The following is a 27,313-nucleotide window of genomic DNA, read 5'->3' as shown; positions in this document are numbered from 1 at the left end:
CTCGGGGGGACCCATGGGACATGGGCTGCTACCACTGCAGCCAAAAAGGCCACATACGGGCCCAGTGCCCCAGGCTCGGGGACAGACTGAGCAGACCGAACCCACAGAGGGTTGACTGGGTAGAGACCCAGCCCGGCGAGAGGCAGCATTCCCAGGGAAGGGGGGCTGGCAGAGTACCACCTGCTAAGGAGGGAGGAGAGCACCAGGCCAGCTCCTCTAGGGGGCTGGATGCTCCAGACTCAGGGTTTTTGGTTTATACGGTGGGCGCGGGGCTGTCCCTCCGGAGAGAGTACCTTGTTCCCCTGGAGGTGGATGGGAGGAAGGTCAATGGATACTGGGATACGGGCGCAGAGGTGACGCTGGCCCGGCCCGAGGTGGTGGCCCCAGATCAGGTGGTGCCCAACACCTACCTGACCCTGACGGGGGTGGGCGGAACACCAGTCAAAGTGCCCGTGGCAAGGGTACACCTGAAGTGGGGGGCCAAGGAGGGCCCCAAGGATGTGGGGGTACACCCGTATTTGCCCACCGAGGTATTGATGGGGGGGGACCTGGAGAACTGGCCAAGCAACCCCCAAAGGGCACTGGTTGTGACCCGCAGTCAGAGCCGGTGAGGGGCACTGCGCCCTGGCCTTGGGGGGGGTGCCTTGCCTGAGGCGCAGGACCCTAACCCGGTGGGGAGGGAACGCCCAGGGACACGGCTCAGGGAGGCTGCAGCTTCAGACCCAGCCGGCGAGAAAGAGCAGGTGGCCATCCCTGTCCCAGCTGCTGAGTTCCAGGCCGAGTTGCAGAGAGATCCCTCCTTGCGGAAGATAAGGGACCTGGCCGACCTCAATGCGGTACAGACCATGGGACGAGGTGGCCGGAAAAGGTTCCTGTGGGAGAAGGGATTCCTGTACCGAGAATGGGCTCCCCCAGGGAAAATGGAGTCAGGGGGGATCAGGAGGCAGCTGGTGGTACCCCAGAAGTATCGCCGCCAGCTGCTGTGCCGGGCCCATGACATTCCCCTCTCAGGGCACCAGGGAACCTGGCGTACCCAGCAGAGGCTGCTACGGAGCTTTTACTGGCCTGGGGTCTTTGTTACTGTCCGACAGTACTGCAGATCCTGTGACCCCTGTCAGAGGGGGAGGAAGGCCTGGGACAAGGGGAAAACAGCTTTGGGACCCTTGCCCAGCATAAAGGATCCTTTCCGGAGGGTGGCCAAGGTTAAAAGGGCGGCTCTAAACCAAGAGAGCCCAAAGCACAGACCTCCAGACTGGAGCGCTGGGAGAAGACCACAGCCCAGTTGGAACCCCAGAGGTATAGGGGTGGGAAAAGGGCACAGGCCGCATAAACCTTCCCACATGCGAACTGCGAGTGCCATCAAGCACCCCCGACCTAAGGGGGGGCGTGAAACTGGAGGGGCCTGGTGTAATTCTCACCAAGGAATGGGAGGGATGCGGGGGCATCCATGGGAACGGGGGTAGGTTCGAACTTCCCCGGGTCACTGGTTAAAGTGACCCTGCTCAGTTCGGTCTCGAAGGGGGGAGATGTGACGAACTGGAACTGTTCTTACTGTGGTCTGTGAATGCTGACAGGGGAATGTGGCTAGGATAGTCTGCATTGGGGGATGGGAGACTGACCGGAGAATACCTGAGCATGTAACATGAGAACCCAGGAAGGGGTTGGAGGCCAGGCGACACCTTGGCCCGGGAAACTGAACAAAGGCTGTGGGAGGGGTCGCTGAAGGCAGAGTCTTGGAAGCTGGGTGGTGAGATGGTGGGGAGGCAGAGATTGCTCTGACCTCCCAAGGGGGGCTGGGATGCCCTGGGACCCCAAGATGGACCTAACTGAGGGGGTCCCTGTTGTCTGTGCCTGCAAGACCTGTCTTGGACTGTATTCCTGTCATCCAAATAAACCTTCTGCTTTACTGGCTGGCTGAGAGTCATGGTGAATCGCAGGAGGCCGGGGGTGCAGGGCCCTGAGTTCCCCAATACTCCGTGACACAAAGAAACTACAATATTGAGAATATCATTCTACCTGGTAATAATGAGCCAAAGCATTTTACTGTCTATATTAATAATTTCCCCTGTACAACAACTACAGAAGTGCCTTTTTGAGTTTGTCCCAGTTTGATAAATTGTGCATTTTTTAACTGCAACTGTCAGGAGAATAAATGAGGAGCTGCAATATGGATATGGGGTTGGGGGGGGGGAAATATCTCAAAAGAAAAACAGACAAGAGGTGTGGCAAAAGTTTGTTCAGCTGCCAGCCAGAAGACCTAGGTTTAGGGGTTACAAGGCTGCTTTAGTGTGTGATCATCAGAGCATACACACTCAGTCTCTGAGCGAAGGGAACCAGCTGGCTGGCCAAGAAATATCACTGGCATTGCCTGTGCCCTTATGTTGACAATACCACAAGCTGCCCTCGCAGATGGAGGAATAACATGAAGCCAGTTGTGGGTCAGAAAAGAAGTCCTTTTCTCTGTTTATCATCCTTAATGATCGTTTCTCATGTAAGGATAATCTCTTTTTTCATGGTCAGCAATGGTCTGAAGACATCTTTCATGTTTCTCTTTGCAGAGTTAATAATGTACAATAAACGCCTGACAAATAATGCACAAACCCCAGTGTGATTTAGTGATTACTGTTCCTTGGCTCTGTTGGACATTTATTTTTTACATTAAAATATGTGATTCTGTTTCTTCTTAGGAACACTCAGATCATGGTTTTTTTCCAAAACGAGCACTTGAGGGCAGTCAGACCTTTACCACTATCTCCAGGCGCAATGATGCTGTCCTGCAGCAATTTGTAACTTACAGTCCTCAGGAAAGACTAAAAGGTATGTACTGTACGGCCTTCTTCATGCCAAAAAAAAAAAAAAGTGCTCTTTTTGTTTTCAGAAATCCATATCAACTAGAAAAACAGTTAATTAGAGTAAGTGCAGGCTCTGTTACTTTGAAGCTTGAAGATCCAGGGAGGGTGGGAGAGCTGACTCAGAAGTTGTGAATTAAATTCCTGGCACACGTTCCAGTTTAAGTAACAGTTTCTAGCTCACTGCCCAACACGTAAGTTTGGATAAAAAACAAATGATGATTGCAAAATATATATTGTCAAAATGTTTATTTTCTATACATCCTTGATGGGTACAGTGATTATTTTTAAAAGCAAATTGTCTAGTTTGTGTCACATTTTATAATCCAGTAGGAATTTATACTATACCATAATATTCATAAGATTTGCTATTTTAGTTTATTAAGATTTAAAATATTTTTAAGGTTCGAAACAGACCCTTAATGTACAATAGAATTAGGACAACATATTTACATACCCCATTCCAGACTTTGAAACTAGTAACTATAATTTTCTTAGTCTGTAAATAACTGAGTACAACACCCAGCTTTAACACTGACACTTTGTTCCTACCTCCTCCCCGTACCAGCAGAAAAACCCCACTGGCGGCCATGTATAGCCTTGACGCCACAAGGTATTTAAGCATATGCCTAATTTTAAGCATTTGAGAAGTCTCATTAGGTGTTCTCACCCATTCAGTGGGACTCCTCATGTTCCTAATCAGGCACTTTTTAAAGTACCTAGATAAGGATCAGAATAAGTCCTGTTTGGAAGAGCTATACTTTCTGAGGGATCCTAGCAGCAGAGGTTGCTAGTGTGTGTCTTTTTGTTTTGCTCGTTCTTTGTGTTACATTTTTGAGGGGCTAAAGGAAAGAGACAACCCACCACGATGTGAGAGGTGAATGGATGTTAGATGTTGAGAGGACACCACAGACATAGGGCAAAGAGAGACCCCTTTATGAGGGAGGAAAGAGAGAGAGAGAGAGAAACCAAGGCCTGGGAAGATATGCGTGATGTCAGTCAAAGGGCTAAGGAGAGAGAATTTTAAATATTACTGAGAAACTAAGTGAAGTATCTTTGTATTGTGACTTACATTTAAAAAAAGATTTATTTAGTGAAATCAAATAGAATTGGGGGGGTGGGGACGGGGAGAATGGGACACGCATTTGCCTAGAGTAGCAAAATACCTAGTAGAGGGTTCTGTATATCAGAGCTGAAATCCTTCAGGTAGATGTGAGCAGAGGATATGGCCCTAAAATAATACAGTGCACATACATGTGACGTGTATTTTACTGTAGAAATAGTTGTTTAATTTTGAACATTTAACCTACTTTAACCCACATTCCTCTCAGTGTTACCCTTTTCTCCATGCCCACCCCCATATCATTTGTTACAAAAAGTTTTTGCATTTTCTTTTATAATAGGCTCCGATCCTACAATGGTATCTGCACACGTGAAACCATGCAACCCCACAGGGCCCCAGTGAACCCAAATGTGCTTGTGTGTCTTCCCACACTGAACAAGTTGCAGGATTACAGTCTTATATCGGATACAGGGATTGTCTCTTGCTATATGTTTTCATGGTGCCTTGCCCATTGAAGTTCCAGTCCTGATCTGAAACTTTGGGTGCTACCATAATGTAAATAGTAATAAAAGATAGCAGAGATGTCAATACAATACCCAGTGTGCCCAATGCAAAAAAAAATTTGTGGCAGAAGTTGAATTGTGTTTAATAAATATACTCTCCGTTAATGTTTTCAAATAAGTTACTTCTAATACTAGTCACTACTCTACACATAAGACTGTTCTAGAAGCTCAATAAAAATAGATTGAAGCTTGGCTTATTAATACTAGATTTTTTTTTAAAAGGATCTTTTTTGTTATACACGAGCAAGATCAAATGTAATGTCTGAGGAAAAGCTGTTATAGCCAAAACATTACATTTTGTCTTGCCTGTGGATATTTCAATAAAGGAGGGTTTTTAATCCAATATTGAAATGCCAATGTTCAGTCTATTTTTGCATGCATAATGCTTGCCACCCACAGGTCCCTACTTTTTTTTCTTGCCAAGCTGTTGTTCAGAAATAGCAGTTTTAGAACAACCTCTTCGAGAAGCAATACTTCAGTGCCAGCAACTTCACATTTCTGGTGCTGAAAGATTACTGGAATCTGCCTCATCAGAAGCTCTTTTACATCCAAAAAATGATCAGAGTTGCAAGGGAATTGATGTCATCTCTCTAGTTAAGAAATATTGTAAAGATAAAGTATCTACCCTACAATAGCTTCGCATGCTGAATCTTCATGGTTGTACAAGTATCTACATTTAAAAGTGGCATGTGTGCATGAAAAGATTAATTGATATAGAAAATAACTATTACTATTTTATTTTTAAAAATTTGCATGCTATAAAAACAATACCAGAAACATTCCCTACTCCAAATGGCATAAAACCTAAGGCCCAACTGTCACAGTTAGTGAGCTACTTGCACTGTTGACCCACTTGGTCTCTTAGACACATGAGGGAAGTGCGCTCTGTCTCAAGCCATATCTTTTCTCCTGGATTGGAATCATGCAATTCTCCTATTCTCAGATCAGGCCTTGGGCCACAACCTCCTGTAATTTAACCATGCTTATCTTAGCAGATCTGATTTATCTTCAGTACCTGCAGCTTTGTCCCCTCCAGGTGCTATGATAGTGGTAACCAGTGACCAGACAGCCATCTTAAAGCAAAGTGTTATTTATTTAGAACCAAAACATTTAAGAGAACATTTTAAAATAATAAGCCAGTCTGTATGCAGACCTGTCTACTGAGAGCTTACCATCTCTCTGATGTTACTGTGGCAGGCCCATGCCCAGCTCCCTCAGACTCCCTGTGAAGAGCCTCTCTTTATGCCACCCTGTCCCCCGGGACAGCCCTTGACAGCTGACCCCTCCTTCTCTCCTGAGAGGGGCTTTTTAACTGTTTGGTGCCTTTTTTGGTTTCTAGGCCCTGAGCCTGGCAAAACAAACCATATATCTTCATGGGAGACAGGATATAGGATCCTCAAAGCTAACAGCTGTCTTCATTGTCTCTCAAGTGTGTGCTGTGGTGATCTTCTCTGGAAGCCATGGTGTTGCCTTCCTGCTTGTTTTTTTCCAACAGCCTCTACTAAACTAGATGAATATATTCATTCAGGAAAGTCTAATAGCCCAATATATTGTAACTTCACCTCATTGATCAGTTCACATGTATCGTAATTTTATGAATACTGTATCAGTATTAATAGATTATTACATGGCAGCTCTGCATCTACCACACCAACCCTCAGATGTACTGAGTACACCATTCCCACTGAATTTCAGTGGAGTAAAGTCAGTGGGAATTTAAGGGCACGCACTATATTGCAAAATGCACTTGGTAACTCACAGGATCAGGGCCTTTAGGGAGGGAACTGATGTAATAGATTAGCTTGTGGTATAGGTCAATTTGGGACAGTAGGAGTAATGCTGTCTAGAAAGGAAAAAGGGCAGGTTGGAAGGATGAGGGAGTGAGAACACGCAGTGGAAGAAGTCAATATAGTCACTAGTTGTTCTCCAGAGATACTCAGTAATGTGAGACCAGAATGGAGGTAGCATATAATGGGGAAGTCAAGGGTGGGGCTTACAGGAGCATTCAGAATGGCATGAGAGGAAATGAGGAGTTACGGGGAGAGGGACAGAGTTGAAAGTGGCAATCATGATGCTGATGGCCGTTAGTGACGACAAGGAGAAAAGGTGAAGACTAGGAGAAAGAAAAGTCAGAGATGTTCATAGACTGGTGATCACAAAGGGAGTAAGTGATAGGAAAGTACAGAGTAGAAGGAAGGAATGATGGTGAAGAGGAACTTTTCATGTTCGTAGTCGTAGACGGGTATTACAGGAGGAATTTAGACAATGATCCGGGGCTTCGGGCTTATCCATCCTGTCATGGGATAGTAGCAACTTTTCTTTTCTCCTATTAAGAACAGAGAAGGAGAAGGAGATATCTGCAGGGAAGGCACCTTACTACCTATCTCGGAGTTAATAAATGTTGCAAACCAAAAAACTTAAAACAGTTGAACTTACTATTATTTAGTTAGTTTAGGTATTTGTATAATTTGTGGATCACTTCAGGCCTTCCAGTCCAGTTATGGATCAGTGAACTGGTGTAATATAATTGCTCCTCCTACTTTGTTTAACCCTTTTTAGTTTCAGAGCTGACTATGTCTGATCGTGGTAGTGCCGAGAATGAAGTTCCACCTCCCCTGCCCCCACATCCCAGTGAGGAGCTGCTTTCTGAAGATTATAATCATAGGTTTGGATTTACTTTTTATTGCAGTTATTTTTATTATTTATAGCTAGAATGTCTCCGTTCTCACTGATAATTATGATGTTATTTCTCATTGATTAAAAGCACTATTATTGTGTGTGTGTGTGTGTGTGTGTGTGTGTGTGTAAGTAGATGTGGAATCTGCACCATAATAGTTATGGTCAAGTTGACATTTCTGCAATATAAATCATGCTTGGTTATTTTGGAATGTAATATCCTGTCTATTTCAGTAGTTTTCAAATTATGGTACATCTATCACTCTTCATTGGTACACAGATTTTTAAAAAATAAATTATTTTCATAATCATGCACTATTTTGCAAAGAAAACAGTATATCATACAGTTTTTTTCTATAACTTTAAACCAGTGGTGGGCAACCTGTAGCCCTTCAGGGTAATCTGCTGGCAGGTCGCGAGACAGTTTGTTTACATTGACCGTCCGCAGGCATGGCCGCCCGTTGTTCCCATTGGCAGGGAATGGCGAACTGCAGCCACGGGGAGCTGCGGATGGTCGTGCCTGCGGACAATCAATGTAAACAAACTGTCTCATGACCTGCCAGCAGATTACCCTGATGAGCCGCAGATTGCCCACCACTGCCTTAAACACTTCATACCCAGGTAGATTCTTATAATTTTTTTCATTCTGTTTTACTTAATGTACATGAATTTCATTGGTGTCAATTTTGTTTTTTTAATATGATATTCTCTTGTCTCTAAGGTGTATAACACACTCACACATACAAACTAACATAAACACGCAAACAAAATCCTTTGTAAATTAATCAAATGATGGGCCAGATTCTCAGTTGCTTTACCCTCAGTGAGGATTTGGCTATATACCTCCTGCAGACTGGGAAGGAAGGAAGGAAGAGAGAGATTGTTGTTCTTATTTCTCTTTTTAAATATTTCGGATATGCTCATCTGACATGGATTGAAACTGAGAGTAGAGCTAGTCAAAAAAAACTTGGAACCATTTTCTGTCAGAAAATGCAGTTGCAACTAAATTGAAATGCTTTGCAAAATTGTGTCTGTCTTGCTGAAATTCCCTTTGGGGGAAAAATGGGCAGTGGGGAGGAATCAAATTCTTGAAACATCCTTTTTCAACATTCTTTGAATGAAATTTTCCAGTCTTTCGTTTTGAAATTACTTTTGTTTGAAATTATCTTAAATTTTGAATTATATGTTTAAATATAAAATCAAAATGAAAACAAAAAGTTTTCATTGAGCCAAAATTGCTTTTTGGGGGGCAGGCAGGGAGAATTTTCCTTCATAGAGAATTTTGAAATTTTCAGGTTTCATTCCAATTCTAAACTGAACCAAATTTCAAATCTCAGTCCTTTGTGAAACAGAATTTTGCTCCTCCATGCAGGTTTATTTCTGGTGAGCTTCTGTGAAATGGCGATGGGTGGTGGTGTTTTTAAATGCCATCATTCACATAGATTGTTGACATGTCAGAGAGAGTGAACCAGGTGCAGGGGCTGCATTTTGTGCAACCTCTTTGGTAAACAATTCAGACAGGAGGTAGTTAAATAGGAGCTCAGCAGAAGAGAAAACAAGACTGTTGGCACTGGATATTTCCCCTTCTGTTCTGTTAAATAAAATCATATTTAAATATTAAGCATGTAAAATCAGCAGTTATCTTCACGAAGAATCTGTATTCAAATATATATAATTAAATACATGTGAGTAGAGGTGTTAAATCTCACAAAAGAAACGTGACAATCAGAGATTGATTTAAGATGCATGATTGCAAACAACTGGAGGGGAAAATACATTTATATTGTGAAAGTTTTAATTACTTCACTTGGTTTTGTATTAGTGCCTAAATGTTTTGCATGGCTTTTTCCACAGCTCTGTAGTGGATTCAGCAGCATATTTAACAGATCAGAACATCAACTTCAGATCTTTGACAACAGCCAAGCAGCCTGAATCAATTAATCTGAAAACCTCCAAAAGCATGGATCTTGGTAAGATGGAGGGGGGTGGGGGTCATCAGGTCATCGTTTTAGCCATAGCACATCTGCAGTATCTTCTTATTTTCCGCTTTTGTTACTTAAACACATAGATCAGTGAGCATATTCTTCAGCAGAGCTGCTGTGGTAGGGACAATAGTCTGCCTCCTATAACATCTAATCACAATTACCATTTTTATCGAATTAAGCATATTTTTTCCCCAAATATCATTTTGTTGTCATGCAGTGTATAGAAATTTCAGCTGAGGGAAAGAGAGCTTTTGTGAAAATAAGGTAGAAGAATTGCCAGAGTTATGTCTTTAAACAATCCATGCATGTCTAAGTTTATAACAAAACAATAAACATATTATTTTCTGATAGAATTTAGACGATTGTAAAACTGAATTAGACAACCGCTGACTTTCTTAGGACAAGATCATTGACAATAACAAAGTTGAACAATCAAAACATCGCAGTAGATTTTCATAGAGGCTTGAAAGGAGTATGGTTATGGTACAATACCCATCAGAGCTGTGCAGAAAATTTTGCAGTGTGGGTGACACTGAGGGAAAATTGTTTTTACAATATTAGCAAACTGTTTGTGGAAGGGTTGATTTTTTGTTTTGTTTTGTTTTGTTTTTACCCAATACTTTTCTGTGGGGAAAACTGAGTTGTATTTTAGCAGTAGCAAGAAGAAAAGTCTCCAAGCCTTTTAAAATTCAAAGGATCAGGAACCAAGTAAAACCTTTTGTATTTCTTCTGCATGGCACATCTCACTTTTTCTGGGTATTTCATATTTAGGCACTGATCCAGTAGGTTTGAGTAGTTCCACTGGTGTGGCGCTAAACATGTGCTTAGGTGTTCTGCTGGATGGGCCTTAAATATATCATGAGTGGTTTATTTATACACACACAGAGCCAACAGATTAAAGCTTCTTAAATGGTGGTCGCACTGTATTTCCTTCTGACATAGTGCATGTTTATCTTAGTATTTTGTGTTCTGATTTTTTTTTTTATCCAGAAAATATGTGCATTTTCATAGTAGGCAGGAAGTGAACAACAGGGGCAGGGCCTTGGAGGGGTGGGGGCAAGAAGTGAAGAAGGGGTGTGGCCTGGGGGGAAGAGGTAGAGCAGGGGTGGGCCTTTGAGGGAAGAGGTGGGGCACTGGGCGGAGTCTTGGGGGTCTGGTTACTAGCATTTAGAAAGGTGGCAACCCCAATAGACCTGTGGAATGAGATTAGACATACTGAAATCTCTGAGGAACCTTTACAATCATGCCTTTTATGCAGCTTTTTCCCTTTTAAACCAGGGAACTCTAATTTGAGTCCCTACATGGATACAATTGCCACAGTATCACATGGTAGAGAGAACCAGTCTCTTCAGTTGCAAGGTCCAAAACCATTTAAGGCTTTCAGTGTCAACATTTTGAACTCTATATACAGACAGTACAGAACATGGAGCACTAGTGAAACAGTTTCTGAGTAGTCCCTAGGGTAGTCAAATGTACGATAGGTTACAATAGCCTAATCTCAAGATGACAAAGGCACAGATAACTGCAACAAGATCTGCATCAGAAAGATCACCCAGCCCAGAGGACATAACTATGTTGGGCACATCCTTCTGCCTGGCATCCAGGAGCAACCTCAAACAGTGAACTTGTCTGACACACTCCCTAAATCCAGGGTTCCAATCAGCACTTCTTCTAGTTGCTTCTCCCATCGCACCAATATTGTATTGCATTCTTCCTGCATTAAACCGGAACCAGCTTTCTTATCCATGCTCCCATCTTTTAAGAGACTGGGTCATTTGCTTCATTGCACAAGCCAGGCCAAGCATGGAGAACAGTGAGTTGGATGTTGGCATTATTCAAACACACCACGGCCCATGTCCCTTCACTGTCCCTCTCAACTAACGTGCATATCTGTTGAACGGGAGGGTGACAAAATCTATTTCTGAGGTATCCCTCATGACAGAGCCCTTAGAGCACAAGACCAGTTGTCCAAAACTATCCACTGGGGTCTCTCTCACAAAGACAATAGCAGTTCTACTTGCCCTGTTGGGTACCACAGATGAGCCCATATCATCTGTTGATCAGAGGCATCAAAAACTGCTGACAAACAAAAGAACTGTCATGAATACTTGACCTTCATCCATTGTTAGCAGGTCATCAGCCAGGCCATTTTCCATCTTGTTCTCAGGCCTGAAACCTGTGTGACTTAAAGTCAAGGAAACCTGATTGAAAAAGGATCATAGTTTCCCTCAGAAAAGGCAGATTAGATCCAGATGGATAGCTCTCAAGATTGTCAGTGTCAACAATTGGTTTTCTGAATTAGCTGTCTTACAAGAACTTGGTTAAAAATAAGTCACACCCTACTCCCTCTTCCATGTTTCTTCATCCCATAGAGAACAATCTTAGCCAGTACTGAGCCCAGTACTTCCCTACTTGCCTTCCTTTGCCACCAAGACGGGTGAGGGTCCAAATTACAGGTTGTAATCTGGAGCACCTCCCAGAATCAAGGTGAGCAACCCTGGCTGAAACTGCAGAAGAAACAGTATTTGTAATCTCAAAAAAACCTCTGCCTCATCTCCATAGAGGCAGACAGCTCAGTTGTGATCTGACTAATTTTGTTTACAAAGTATAATGAAAATTCTTCAGTGAAAAATATTCAGCTCTGATAGCGAATACTATGCAGTTTAACTAGGTTAATCACCATTCAAAAAGATCTGTTATCTGAGAGTTTGCAGACACTATGGGGGTAGAGACAAAGACAATCTTCTTTGCCTCCTGTACGGCAGTGACAAAGACTTCAAAAATGCTTTGTCACTATCAGTCTGACTCGTCATGGGATTTCTGCCATTGGTATTCTAGCATCTTCTAACTCATTTCATTTGTTGCAGATCATTAAAAAAGCATAGCAGCCTATGGCTACGGACCCAGCAAATGGTCATTTAGAAGCCACAATATCAAAAGTCAAGGACATATGGTTATTATAAAATTCTAGTAGTGGTTAGTGTGATCTGTCGGCAAAATAGTATTCTTCAAAGCCATCTGGAATATGATATGCTCCATTAGTCTAGAAGGACAGACCCTCGGGTCCATCACATTGATAAAAGAGGAGTCTTACCATTTATTAAATCACGACCCTCCCAGGGCAGCCTTTTACACAAGTTGGAGTTGAAGTGGGTATTTAGTTTTTATGTCCCAAGAAAATCAGACCTTGGTAAATCACACTCTCTCGCTTGCATATGGAGTATAGTCCAAAGTGAAATTTGTTTCTGTCCTAAGGCTGTGTAAACTGACACCTTCTGTGAAGAGACTCATGTTACAGCAAAAGCTCTCAAGACTCATTTTGCCAATGTTACGATAGCACAGCTACTGGGAGTTTTGTGCAGTTCTCCACATCATTGCTATTGAGCTGCTGAGGCTAGGTCAAATGCTTGCTTGTAGAATATGATTACGTTTATTCCTCTGCCCCCCTTTGAGAGTTTACACCTCTCTAGTCATCGAGGCTGGAGATCTTAGATGCAAATATTCTGATGCTTTCAAAAGTTTACTAGTATATGCTTTTAAATGATGCTGTATCATATCTTTGTTATGTACCAGCGTTCTCGTTGTGCAGTTTACTTACAGCAAAAGCCAGGTACTAGTTAATTGAAATACCAAAGAAACTCGGACACTGACATTAGTCATCCACAGAAAGTTGCAGACACTTACTAAAATGTGAAAATCAGTAATAATAGTTTGGATTTCTGTGCTTTCATTCTATTAAAGTATGTTGTGTACCCACCATTAGCTTTTATTGCACACACAGAAGTATCTCTGCAAGATAGGCTATATGTAGAAAACTGCATCTCAGTTGCACAAGGGAGACATCTTCCAGGCATCAACAATAGTCTACTTCAGCTGTTTTTTGTTGTTTTTCACTTGCCCATTCCAGCTACATAGTCTTCACTGCAGTTGACCAGGTGTCACTGATTAGACCTGTAATTGGAAATTAGTAAACGCGTCTATTGGTGACACAAGAAAGAGCAGAGCCCAACTCACTACCTCTTATCTGGTTTGCACTGTGGAGCTAACAAGTTTATGAAATAGTAAAAACCTTTTTGTCTCTAAAATGAGCTGATATATACACAAGGAGCAATTCTGTTGAGTAAGAATATGCTGCTGTTATATTCTCACTTTTCCGAGTAGAATCATGCTTAAAACTATCGTTATTTTCCCTTCAATTCTACTTTTTTTTGTAGGTCTGAAAACCTTTGTGGAAGACCAATCTGTTTTCCAATTGTGGCAATACAAATTAAGTTAAATCATTACTAATACCTTTAATGACTGACACTTAATAGCAGGAAATAAGAGGGAGAGATCAAATAGTATAGGGGACTTAATATACAGCATCACTTTGTCATTTTAAATCTCCTCTGTACAGTTGAGGGAGCTGCACGTATGAAGATAAAGCTAGAGATTACTTAGCAGTAGCTACTCCTCTTTTACAGTATTGCCGTCTCCTAATTTCTGTCTCCATCACTGATTGTACACAGGGGCAGCAACTAAGGGGGTTGGACCCTGGCACCTGTTTTTGTAGATGCAGTCTCTGTAATGCATATGTGATGAATCATATGGTCTGGCTCAAGGTTAATAATGACTCGAAGGTGCATGTGGTATAGCATTTGACTTCAAAAATGAGACTCTATGGAGCCTATATATTTGGAGAAACCCCCAGTTACTTGTAGGGTACCTAGTTTCTACTGGAATACACTAGCAGTGATTAAAGTGTTTATTGTTGGAAATACTAATTAAATTTTACATCCTTTGAAGTCTGAGAAAAATCTACATAGCAAGTGTGCTGATACTGTTTTTCAGGGAGGGGAGTGAAAGCATACCTTTTCTGTGTTGGTACAAAACATCCATGTGTGAGGATACTTGTAGATTGTTCTGCTGTGTGTCTGGCTCAAGGCCCTAGCCTTCATTATTGTAGAGTAAAAGTCAAGGGATCTCTCAAACCTTTTATTGCCACCACTATAGCGGCAGGATACAGAGGGGTTCTAAGTCACCAGCAGATCCTAATGACATTCTGCCTGATTCTGAGGTAAAGGAGCCAGAATACCTCCAGGAGCATAGGGGGAGCTTACGTGAGAGCAACACTACCATTTGAAAGGTGTGGTATATGTTTCCTTCCCTCCCCTGCTCTGATTTGAGTCCAACAGTTAGTGCAGGAGGAGGGTGACAGCATGACCTTTCCCCTTTTGTGGAGTCTATTGCTCCTTGTGGAACTCAACCCGCCGCTCCTTGTGCTGCAGGTGCGCACACATTCGGTATGAGCGATGCCCCTTGCTCTGTTGTGCAAGGAGGAGGAGGGCTCCTTATACCTTGCTGCCAGACACCGCTGCAAGGCCAGCCAAAATCCGATCCTGACGCTTGCACAATTAGATTGAGATTACTGGCCAAATTTAGACCTGTGCATTATGTACCCTTATAAACCCCAGCACAACAAATTCAAAACTGGAGAAATGAGAATGTGTTGTATCTTCCTCTTCACAAATAAGTCAGACACTTATCTCAAAAGATAATGGCACATGAGAAAGGAGAGGCAGCAATCAATTCATCGAAAGAATGATTTTTCCCTCTCCTTTAACCACCTTCTATACATGCACATGTCCCCACACAGTTGTCTAGAAAATAACTACCATAATAACTCACCAACATCCATTTACATTAGCTTTCTTCCCCCTCAACTGTTTTTTCCCCCAAAAAAGTAATACTATATGGCAAGATGGATTTTTTTGTTGCTGTTGTTGACCTGGAGGGTGAAAATTAGTGTGTGTTAAAAGAAAAAGGAGTGTTTTATTGTTTGCTTATAAACCCCTTTGATTTCCATAAATTGTTACGCACAGGAATAACTTGGGCTTTGCATAAATATACTATAAAAACTACATCCATGAGAACTGTATGCAAAACATGAAAGTGCTGCTTGCTTTAACCTGCAGCCACATGAAATTGAAGGATATTAGTGTATAGCAATTTTGTTGTATATCAGTTCAAGCAAAATACTCTGTAGACTAGCTATTTAAAGATATCATTTTTATGTGCAACACAACACCCATGACCAGTACCCTATGGTGCTTTTCAGAACATCTTTCTACAACAAGCAGACCTCAGTTGGTTAGGCTGCATGATCTGGAAAAACAGGGAGGTTTTTCACCTGTTTTTAAATGTGGATGAAGAATTAGCTGTTATAACATCATTAGACATATTCATAGAGTTCCTTAACCTTGTGGCATGATTAGTGGAGACACCAGCCAACTCCATTTATGTATTTAGGGGTAATTATTAAATGATATGCTAAAACACAGGGTATGGGATGTTCTGCAAGGAGGCAAACATTTAGCATTTTTCTGACAATGAAGGATTTTGTAGGTTGCATGTCAGACTTTTCAAGTCATCTCAAAATTGTGAGAAGTCAGTGTTTTAGAGAAGGGTATGGGAGATAGGATCTTTATCAGTTACCTTATTGGATTGCTCTGAGCCGGATGATGCTTTGGGAGACTGAGATAGAAGTCCGAGATCCCAGGAAGTAACTAAGCTAGGGGCAGACAGAATGGTAGTGGAGATAATTATTTCTCAAATAGAGGAATGTCTTGATTGGATGAAAAGCTACTTAGGGGAAGATCTGTGCTGACTGTTGCAGAGACCAAATAGAAGAAAGTGACTCTGTCTGTGTTGGTGAGTAAGTTACTTCAGAATATAAATCAGACGTGTTTGGGTTGTGAACAAGTTTAAAACCCAGTCAAGTTCTTGAGAGAATGAATGAAGAGACTGAAGACATGCTGGAGGATCACCACTTTCTAATATACTTTCTTAATAAGAATTTGGGTACAACTTTAATTTGCCAAATCATCCATTGGAGGGCAGGACTTTTTTAAAAATAAAAGTCAGACTCTCCTTTCAGCTAATATGGGGCTAAGCAAAATTATAATACACAAGCCCTTGGCTGTCTGGGGGACAAAGTATTAACCAACATCTCAAAACCTTTCTATCTCACATCACAAGTAACTTTCTAATACTGTAAAATTTTCTGAGGGCAGATTACAAGGTGAAGTATTAGAAATGGATGCTATTGTGTTCTCAAAAATTAGTGAAACATTTGAACGCCTTAGTAGATTTCTAATTGGAGAACAAACCCCAATCTGTTGTAAAATTTGGGGTTACTTGATTTAGACAATTAAAATATTAGAACAAATTAATTATATGCATGTATTGATGTTGTGAACATGAAGAGACTAGTGGTAATCAAGTTTAAATTTTAGATCAGTTTTAAGATAATTACATTATAAACCTTATTCCCCACCCAGTGGCTCTAACTTATAAATGACAGATTTGATTATGAACTTTTGGATTAACTCTGGGAGCCTAGGAGAAGTGATAATGACATAGTGTAGGTTTATAGTCAAGCTAGATCAGTATTAATGTTGTACTGTGTTTCATTAGAAAGATTCATCTGCTTTGGTAGTGGTCCGAGAGAATTAGAAAAGGCAACTGTAGCCTTCATAATGTTGATGGGTTGATATTGCCAATGGTATGTCAAACTATAGTAGCTTGTGCCAAAGGTTCGAGCTCCCTAAGGGCTGCAATATCTGAATTAGCAGGGTGACAACCACTAATAGAAATATCATTAGTTCGGGAGACTGTAGGAGCACACAGGGAGCAATAGCAGTGACCACAAAAACATTCACAAGTTATCAATCGTCCCTTTATTAAAAACCATAATACACAGATAATGTTTTAGATACATAAATGAAAATGGAGGATTACCATAAAATGTCCAGCATCAATGTTTTCAGACTCACATCCCCAATGATACCACTGAGATGGGTGGATCTCTCATCAGGTGGCCATCTGTGGAAGGTGGAGGTGGATTTTTCCTCCCTATTGATGCTGAGGAAACCCTTTTATTCTGTGTTACACTCTCACACCCATAATCCTTATGCAGATGCATGATAGTTCCAACCCTTTCCCTTTTCAGGACTTCCACGCCCCATAAATCCCAAACCCCACTTTCCATCGCCTATATTCTGAGTTCCCCATATCATCATTTACATCAATAAGTTCCCATGGTAATTTGCAGTTATTGCAGAATTTCCCATGATGTTACCATCGGGCAACTTGCGGTAATGACGGGCACATGGTCGCATATTTTCCTGAACATCACCCATTAACACATCTTTTATGATAATCTTGCAACTTTGCTGGTACAGGGTTACCCTTGGGTCAACTAGTCATGTCAACTTCTTTCAGGCCTAAGGCCTTATGTGGCTAAGCTGAAATTTGACGGGTCTCATTTTACAGTCTTACCTTACTTGTATACCTAACACACTCTTACCAATAATATATGCATATCAATCCTATACCCCTATAATATTATCCTACATGTTCCTACACTATTACCTACAACATAAATTTATTCATCACACATTGATTACATATGAATTAACCCCAACAATAGAAAACAATGAAATGATTATATAAGGTATTTAGCTACACAACAAAGGTGTAAAATAAGGGGGATGGCCTCAATTGACAGTGTAAGACTGAAGAATGAAGTTGATGTGCCACTAAAAGAAAAGGAAGAATTTGGCGACTGTGATGGTACAATGAGGCGGTATGCTGCCAAATAAAAAGCTTTAATTTAAAAATAGAAATGTGGTCCCTGTGTACTGTCCAGCACTGAGTATATATAGTCGGTTCTTTAGCAGTAATAGTTGGTGCAAGTAGAGGCTTGTGCCAAAGTATGGGTTGTATTGAATCTACAATGTCAGGGAAGCTCTTGGAACATAACTGAATTAAGCTGTCAAGTTAATTACAATCTTTCTTAAAAGAACAGTTTAGAGCAAAGAAGTACAGATGAGAAAAAGAATCTGAGAAGTCTTTCAGCTCCTTAATGCTTCAGGCTCTAAGTAGCTCACGTTGGACACCCAAATATTAAGGCACTTTGGAAAATGTTGCCCTTTGTTACTACTTAAAAGCCATACTTTATCCTCAGTCTTTGTGCAAACCTCCCATTAGGCTTCATGCTGGGAATGTTGAGTATCTGTAACTCCCATTAAAGTGAGCAGAGCTAGCCAGTGCTCAGCATCTCTCAGGATCAGGCCCATTGTTATCAGTAGGGGAGAGTGGTTATGGACTGCGGATAATTTATGTCTCTCACTTTGTAGACCTGGCCCATGATCACAATTTAAAATGTAAGATGGCCCTTGCGTGCTTTAGAGCATCACTAGAAACCGTAAATTCTAGAGGAAAAGAGGTATGAAATATGACTGCTTAGGGAACTGATCTGAGTTTTCAGCTTGTATCCTACCATGTAACAGTAAACCATCCTCCCCAGTACAGAGGGATAAAAGTCCACCGCACTTCTAAAATGTAGTAGGGAGATTCCAAAAAATAAATGAAACGGCTAGCAAACATTCACAGGGATGGGTGAGAGCCAAAATTTGACACCATCCCTGTGAGTAATTTACTCCCACGTCTAGATTGGGAGCCACTGCACCAAAAAAATAAAAGCTGCAAGAGAGTCATGTCATTGGCACGATCATTGACTACAATTAATTGATAGTGCTATGTCTTGATTATGTTGAAAGGGCTGTGTAAGGATAACATCCATCTGGAAAGCCAGTGACCGATTTGTTGCCTTGTTTTACTGTAATATGTTTAGATCAGAAAAAGTAATTTATTTAGATTCTAAAAAGCAGCGTTTGTGTATGTAGCTAGGGAGTAAAGTCCTTGCTAATGAATTTGCTTATTATAAAAAGTTTTTTGTTAGGCTTTTTCAAACAGAGAACGTTGTTTGAGGAATTAGTTTTCCAGGAAATTCCTTGATGTTTTATTGGTTTAGGTTTGCTTTTTTTATTTTTATAATCAGAAACGCAAAACTGTATCATTTTGTTGACAAGAAGTATGGTACTATAGCCTTCACACGCTTTTAAAAGTTTTTTTAAATAGGTATCAGTCAGTGTGTAAAAACTGTGATGTAAAGAGGCACTGCAAGTTAAAATAGTAATACCCTGCTTTTGGTAAAAAAGAGCAACTTGATTTTTTGTACAGAACAGCTTTATGTTAGCTTGAGAAAAGAAAGCTATGGTGCTAAAACTGATCTGCAAAAAAGGAGGAACATTGCATCTGCCAATAGTGATAATCATTGATTTTGATTTTCTAAATAACTGTTTGGAATTAATTTACTGACCATTAAGGAAAGTGTTATTGTATCTAGAGAGGCAAAACTCTTATGACCCTATTTAGAATATGCACTGCATGCTACTCCACTGAAAAGAAAAACATTGATGTAAAACACATAACTTGGTTGTCTTGAGCGTGGCATGGAGATGCCAATCAAAGGGTATGTCTACACTACGGGATTAATCCGAATTTACAGAATTTGAATTTTGGAAACAGATTGTATAAAGTCGAATGTATGCGGCCACACTAAGCATATTAATTCGGCAGTGTGTGTCCATGTACCGGGGCTAGCGTCGATTTCCGGAGCGTTGCACTGTGGGTAAAAAGCAACAGAGGGTCCTGTGGCACCTTTGAGACTAACAGAAGTACTGGGAGCATAAGCTTTCGTGGGTAAGAACCTCACTTCTTCAGATGCAAGTAATGGAAATCTCCAGAGGCAGGTATATATCAGTGTGGAGATAACGAGGTTAGTTCAATCAGGGAGGGTGAGGTGCTCTGCTAGCAGTTGAGGTGTGAACACCAAGGGAGGAGAAACTGTTTCTGTAGTTGGATAGCCATTCACAGTCTTTGTTTAATCCTGATCTGATGGTGTCAAATTTGCAAATGTACTGGAGCTCAGCAGTTTCTCTTTGGAGTCTGGTCCTGAAGTTTTTTTGCTGTAAGATGGCAACCTTTACATCTGCTATTGTGTGGCCAGGGAGGTTGAAGTGTTCTCCTACAGGTTTTTGTATATTGCCATTCCTGATATCTGACTTGTGTCCATTTATCCTCTTGCGTAGTGACTGTCCAGAAAAACATCAAGAAAGAGCTCTCCAACCTGGGGACTCTCATAAATAATCAACCCTCCACACAAACGGACTTTACTAAAATAAGACAGGAGATCTACATTACACACTTCACCTCTCTACAAAGGAAAAAGGACCGTAAGCTGTCTAAAATCCTACCTGCCACATGGGGCCACAACAGGGGTACCCCTAACTCACCCAGCAATATCGTCAATTTATCCAGCTACACACTCAACCCAGCAGAAGAGTCTGTCCTATCTCGGGGACTCTCCTTTTGCCCCAGCACCCCCACGAACATGATACAGTTCTGTGGTGATCTGGAAGCCTACTTTCGCCGCCTCCGACTCAAAGAATACTTTCATGATAACACTGAACAGCGCACTGATACACAGATACCCTCCCACCAACAACACAGGAAGAAGAACTCCACATGGACTCCTCCTGAGGGTCGAAATGACAGTCTGGACCTATACATAGAATGCTTCCGCCGACGTGCACAGGCAGAAATTGTGGAAAAACAACATCGCTTGCCTCATAACCTAAGTCGTGCAGAACGCAATGCCATCCACAGCCTCAGAAACCACCCTGACATTATCATCAAAGAGGCTGATAAAGGAGGTGCTGTTGTCATCATGAACAGGTCTGACTACCAGAAGGAGGCTGCCAGACAACTCTCCAATATCCAATTCTACAGGCCGCTTTCCTCAGATCCCACTGAGGAATACACTAAGAAACTACACCATCTACTCAGGACACTCCCTACACTAACACAGGAACAAATCAACATACCCTTAGAGCCCCGACCGGGGTTATTCTATCTACTACCTAAGATCCACAAACCTGGAAATCCTGGACGCCCCATCATCTCGGGCATTGGCACTCTCACTGAAGGACTGTCTGGATAGGACTCCCTACTCAGACCCTACGCCACCAGCACTCCCAGCTATCTCCGTGACACCACAGATTTCCTGAGGAAACTACAGTGCATTGGTGACCTCCCAGAAAACACCATCCTAGCCACCATGGATGTAGAGGCTCTCTACACAAACATTCCACATACAGATGGAATACAAGCTGTCAGGAACAGTATCCCTGATGATGACACAGCACAACTTATTGCTGAGCTCTGTGACTTTATCCTCACGCACAATTATTTCAAATTTGGTGACAATATATACCTCCAGACCAGTGGCACCGCTGTGGGCACCCGCATGGCCCCACAATATGCCAACATTTTTATGGCTGACCTGGAACAACGCTTCCTCAGCTCCCGTCCACTCATGCCCCTTCTTTACCAACGCTATATTGATGACATCTTCATCATCTGGACCCATGGGAAGGAGGCCCTGGAAGAATTCCACCATGCTTTCAACAGCTTCCACCCCACCATCAACCTCAGCCTGGACCAATCTACACGGGAGGTCCACTTCCTGGACACCACCGTACAAATAAGCGATGGCCACATTAACACCACCCTATACCGAAAACCCACCGACCGCTACGCCTACCTTCATGCCTCCAGCTTCCACCCCGGTCACACCACACGATCCATCGTCTACAGCCAAGCACTGAGGTACAATCGCATCTGCTCCAACCCCTCAGACAGAGACCAACACCTTCAAGGTCTTCACCAAGCATTCTCAAAACTACGATACCCACACAAGGAAATAAAGAAACAAATCAACAGAGCCAGACGTGTACCCAGAAGCCTCCTGCTACAAGACAGGCCCAGAAGAGAAACCAACAGAACTCCACTGGCCATCACCTACAGTCCTCAGCTTAAACCTCTCCAACGCATCATCAGTGATCTACAACCCATCCTGGACAATGATCCCTCACTTTCACAGACCTTGGGAGGCAGGCCAGTCCTCGCCCACAGACAACCTGCCAACCTTAAGCATATTCTCACTAGCAACCACGCACCGCACCATAACAACTCTAACTCAGGAACCAACCCATGCAACAAACCTCGATGCCAACTCTGCCCACATATCTACACCAGCAACACCATCACTGGACCTAACCAGATCAGCTACAACATCACCGGCTCATTCACCTGCACGTCCACCAATGTTATATATGCCATCATATGCCAGCAATGCCCCTCTGCTATGTACATTGGCCAAACTGGACAGTCACTGGGGGGGGGGGAGGGATAGCTCAGTGGTTTGAGCATTGGCCTGCTAAACCCAGGGTTGTGAGTTGTGAGTTCAATCCTTGAGGGGGCCACTTGGGGATCTGGGGCAAAATCAGTACTTGGTCCTGCTAGTGAAGGCAGGGGGCTGGACTCGATGACCTTTCAAGGTCCCTTCCAGTTCTAGGAGATGGGATATCTCCATTAATTTAATTTAATTTAATTTAATCACAGTTGAGAAGCGAGTGGCGATAGCCCTGTGGAAGCTTGCAACGCCAGACAGCTACCGGTCAGTCAGGAATCAATTTGGAGTGGGCAAATCTACTATGGGGGCTGCTGTGATGCAAGTAGCCAAAGCAATCACTGAGCTGCTGCTATGAAAGGTAGTGACTCTGGGAAATGTGCAAGTCATAGTGGATGGCTTTGCTGCAATGGGATTCCCCTAACTGTGGTGGGGCGATAGATGGAACCCATATCCCTATCTTGGCACCGGAGCACCAGGGTACCCAGTACATAAACCGCAAGGGGTACTTTTCAATGGTGCTGCAAGCACTTGTGGATCACAAGGGACGTTTCACCAACATCAACGTGGGCTGGCCGGGAGGGGTTCATGACGCTCGCGTCTTCAGGAACACTAATCTGTTTAAATGGCTGCAGCAAGGAACTTACTTCCCGGACCAGAAAATAACCGTTGGGGATGTTGAAATGCTAATAGTTATTCTTAGGGACCCAGCCTACCCCTTAATGCCATGGCTCATGAAGCCATACACAGGAAGCCTGGACAGGAGTCAGGAGCTGTTCAACTACAGGCTAAGCAAGTGCAGAATGGTGGTAGATGTGCATTTGGCCGTTTAAAAGGTTGCTGGCAATCGTTACTGACTCGGTCAGACCTCAGCCAAACCAATATCCCCATTGTTATTGCTGCTTGCTGTGTGCTCCACAATCTCTGTGAAAGTAAGGGGGAGACCTTTATGGCGGGGTGGGAGGCTAAGGCAAATCACCTGGCTGCTGATTACGCGCAGCCAGACACCAGGGCGATTAGAAGATCACACCAGGAAGCGCTGTGCATCAGAGAAGCTTTGAAAACCAGTTTCATGACTGGCCAGGCTACAGTGTGAAATTTGTTTGTTTCTCCTTCATGAAAACCCGCCCCCTTTATTGACTCATTCTCTGTAAGGAACCCACCCGCCTCCTTCCCCCAGCGTGCTTTCAAAGGAAATAAAGTCACTATAGTTTAACAATCATTTATTCTTTATTAATTGATTATAAAAAGAGGGAGAGAACCCGGGTGGGGTTTGGGAGGAGGATTGGCGGGAAGGAAAAGGCCACTAAAAAAAGGTTTAAAAAATGACATCTTTTTGCTTGGGCTGTCCACTGGGGTGGAATGGGAGTGTGTACAGAGCCTCACACCCACCCCCCCCCCCCCCGCGTTCTTACACGTCTGGGTGAGGAGGCTATGGAACATGGTGAGTGGGGAGGGGGGTTATACAGGGACTGTAGCGGCACTCTGTTATCCTGCTGCCATTCCTGAAGCTCCACCAGATGCTGGAGCATGTCTGTTTGCTCACGCAGCAACCCTAGCGTTGCATCCTGCCTCCTCTGATCTTCATGCCGCCACCTCTCATCTCAAGCATCTCTCCTGTCCTCACGTTGGTCCCTCCTGTCCTCACATTCACTGGCATCTTTCTTATACTTTGAAACCGTGTCCTTCCACTCGTTCAGATGAGCTCTTTCACTGCGAGTGGATTCCATGATTTCTGCGAACATCTCGTCTCGCGTCTTCTTTTTCCAACGCCTTATCTGAGATAGCCTTCGGGACGGAGGAGGGAGGCTTGAAAAATTTGCAGCTGCTGGAGGGAGGGGAAAAAAGGAGAGAATTTTTTTAAAAGATACATTTTACAGAACAATGCTTATACTCTTTCACTGTGAGCAACACTATTCACATTACATAGCACATGTGATTTCTGTGCAAGGTCGCATTTTGCCTCTTAATATTGAGTGCCTGTGGCTTGCTGCTAGAGATCACAGACACAGGTCCGGGCACCAGAATTTGGCTTGCATGCGGCCATGGTAAGCCATTGTCTTTCGGCTTCTGCGCCTTCCTTTCCCACATACCAAGCAAAGCCCATTGAGTGCTGCAGTTTTCCTGTTAACCTTCAGCAGCAGAAAACAAACTAACCCCCTCCCCATCCAATTCTCTGGATAATCGCTTTACCCCTCCCCCCACCGCGTGGCTGGTTTCAGGGAAGATCCCTGCTAGCCAAACGCGAAAAGCTCAGGGCCAATCCTCCCCCGCGCGCTTGATTAACTGCAGGGAAGGATTTCTTTTCAGCCACAGGCAAACAGCCCAGTAGGAACGGCCACCTCTGTCCCCTTAATTAAATTCCCGTATTTCAACCAGGTTACCATGAGAGATATCGCTCTCCTGAGGATTACACAGCGAGATAAAAAACGGATGTTGCTTGAATGCCAGCAAACACCGGGACCATACGCTGCCAGGCTTTGTCATGCAATGATACCAGATTACTTGCTGCAAGCATGGCGTGGTCAAGTGTCCTACCATGGAGGACGGAATAAGGCTGCACTGCCCAGAAACCTTGTGGCAAGGCTTTTGGAGTACCTCCAGGAGAGCTTCATGGAGATGTCCCTGGAGGATTTCCGCTCCATCCCCAGACACGTTAACAGACTTTTCCAGTAGCTGTACTGGCCGCGAATGCATCCCAAGTCCTCAGGGCAAAGTAATCATTAAAAAACGCTTGCTTTTAAAACAAGTTTTATATTTTAAAAGGTAAACTCACCTGAGGTCCCTTCCATGGGGTCATGGTGTTGGATAGTGGGTTGGGAGGGTACTTCAGTCAGGCTGAGAAAAAGATCCTGGCTGTTGGGGAGAATGGAGTGCTTGGTGCTCTACGCAAGCTCGTCCTCCTCCTCCTCCTCTTCCCCGTCCGCAGAATCCTCAGGTGTAGCTGATGAGATTATCCCGCCTCGGAATCCACGGTCAGAGGTGGGGTAGTGGTGGCGGCCCCCACAGAACTGCATGCAGCTCGGCGTAGAAGCGGCATGTCCGCGGCTCTGACCCGGAGCGACCGTTTGCCTCCTTTGTTTTTTGATAGGCTTGTCTGAGCTCCTTGACTTTCACGCGGCACTGATGTGAGTCCCTATTGTGGCCTCTCTCCATCATGCCCTTGGAGATTTTTTCAAAAGTTTTGGCATTTCATCTTTTCGAACGAAGTTCTGCTAGCACTGAATCCTCTCCCCATATAGCGATCAGATTCAGTACCTCCTGTATGGTCCATGCTGGTGCTCTTTTTCGATTATCGGCCTGCATGGTTACCTGTGCTGATGAGCTAGCTGTTGTCAAACAGGAAATAAAATTCCACGCTGGGCAAACAGGAAATAAAATTCAAATGTTCGCGGGGCTTTTTCTGTCTACCTGCCCAGTGCATCCGAGTTCAGATTGCTGTCCAGAGCGGTCACAATGGTGCACTGTGGGGTAGCTCCCGGAGGCCAATACCATCGAATTGCAGCCACACTAACCCTAATTCAAAATGACAATATCGATTTTGGCGCTACTCCGCTCGTCGGGGTGGAGTACAGAAATCGATTTTAAGAGCCCTTTATTTAGAAATAAATGGCTTCGTTGTGTGGACTGGTGCAGGGTTAATTCGATTTAACGCTGCTAAATCCGAATTAAAGTCATAGTGTAGACCAGGCCAAAGACTGAGTAGAAGGGAGTAGACAAGCATTTTTACCATCATGCTACTTCTACTGATATTAAGCATTACATCATGTTCTAGAGTGCTGCTTTACTTCAAGCATTTCAACATGAAATATTGGAAATCTTAACATAATTGCATATTCATGTTATAGAGTTTTTCCACCTCTTGACATAGTGTTGGCATTGTAAAAAGAGTAATGCTAGCTGTGAGTGTTTAACTGGAGAGATTTCTGCTTATTAGCAATATGCCATCTTCTGTCATCAGAGGATGATCATGTGGGTTTTGCAAACTCCCCAGATCTGTACACTTGTATTAAGTGGTTGTAGTCCTTACTAGTCACTTACATTTCAATGAGCATTGCAGGTGCTGGCTGCAAACAAGTGGCTGGTTTCACCAGTTATAATTAGGGCTAGGATTTTGTCATGAAGGTCACGGAATCCGTGACTTCCAGAAACGTCCATGACTTGAGCCCATGGTGCCTGGGAGCTGCAGCGTCCCCCCACAGCAGGTGGTGGCTGGGGACTGTGGTGGCCCCAAGCTCTCAGCCACCGCAGGAGGAAGGGGTGCCCTGGAGCTCAGAGCCACCGCAGGCGGTTGGTATGCCCCACAGCTCCCAGGTGCTGTGGGCGGTGGGGGTTCCCCGAGAGCTCCCAGTCCCCATGGGCAGAAGGGTCCCTGGGAGCTCCCAGCTGCCACAGGCGGCGTTAGTGCCTCGAAACTCAGAGCCGCCACGGGCAGCCAGGGTGCCCCAGAGCTTGGAGCCACAGGCAGTGGGGAGACCCTGCAGCTCTGAGCTGGGGCCCTGGAGTGGTGTGGGGACTGCAGAGCTTCCCAGTTTGTCATGCATATTTTTAGTAAAAGTCGCCAAGAGGTCACTGGCTTCCGTGAATTTTTCTTTATTGCCCATGACCTGTCGGTGACTTTTACTAAAAATATGCGTGACAAAACCTTATCCATAATTATAATGTATTTCTTGAGATGTGCGGATAACTGACAAACAAATAATGCATATTATGAAAATAATCATTTCATTATATAGATGTATTCTACAATGATCCAAATGTATGTCTCATTTTTTTTTAATTCAGCAACAGAAAGTATCTTTAATGTGCATACATTTACTCCTGGATTTTGCGCCAAAAAATTAAAAATTCTGCACACAATATTTTAAAATTCTGCAAATTTTAATTGTCAAAATAACACTACATAATCACACCAGTTTCAATTATTTTGGCAATTTATTTCAAAATACCTGTCAGCAAGTATGTCTGTAACAACACAGACACACACAAATTCCCCAAGGAGTAGAGAGTTAAAGAAACTCCTATGACAACCCAGTCTC

General features: G+C 43.3%; 1 protein-coding gene across 1 annotated transcript in view; it reads left to right on the top strand.

Moving 5' to 3' along the window:
• PARD3B (par-3 family cell polarity regulator beta) overlaps nt 1-27,313 on the top strand; it is a 658,517-nt gene that overhangs the window by 388,672 nt on the left and 242,532 nt on the right. Inside the window, exons 13-15 of the mRNA XM_054043471.1 lie at nt 2,688-2,817; nt 7,035-7,140; nt 9,006-9,121. Of these exons, the coding sequence (XP_053899446.1) occupies nt 2,688-2,817; nt 7,035-7,140; nt 9,006-9,121 (352 nt within the window). The remainder of the gene's footprint in view (nt 1-2,687; nt 2,818-7,034; nt 7,141-9,005; nt 9,122-27,313) is intronic.

The sequence above is a fragment of the Malaclemys terrapin genome, chromosome 11 (genome assembly GCF_027887155.1).
Source record: "Malaclemys terrapin pileata isolate rMalTer1 chromosome 11, rMalTer1.hap1, whole genome shotgun sequence".
NCBI lineage: Eukaryota > Metazoa > Chordata > Testudines > Emydidae > Malaclemys > Malaclemys terrapin.
The sequence above is the reverse complement of the archived record's forward strand: the minus strand, read 5'-3'. Positions and strand labels throughout refer to the sequence as shown.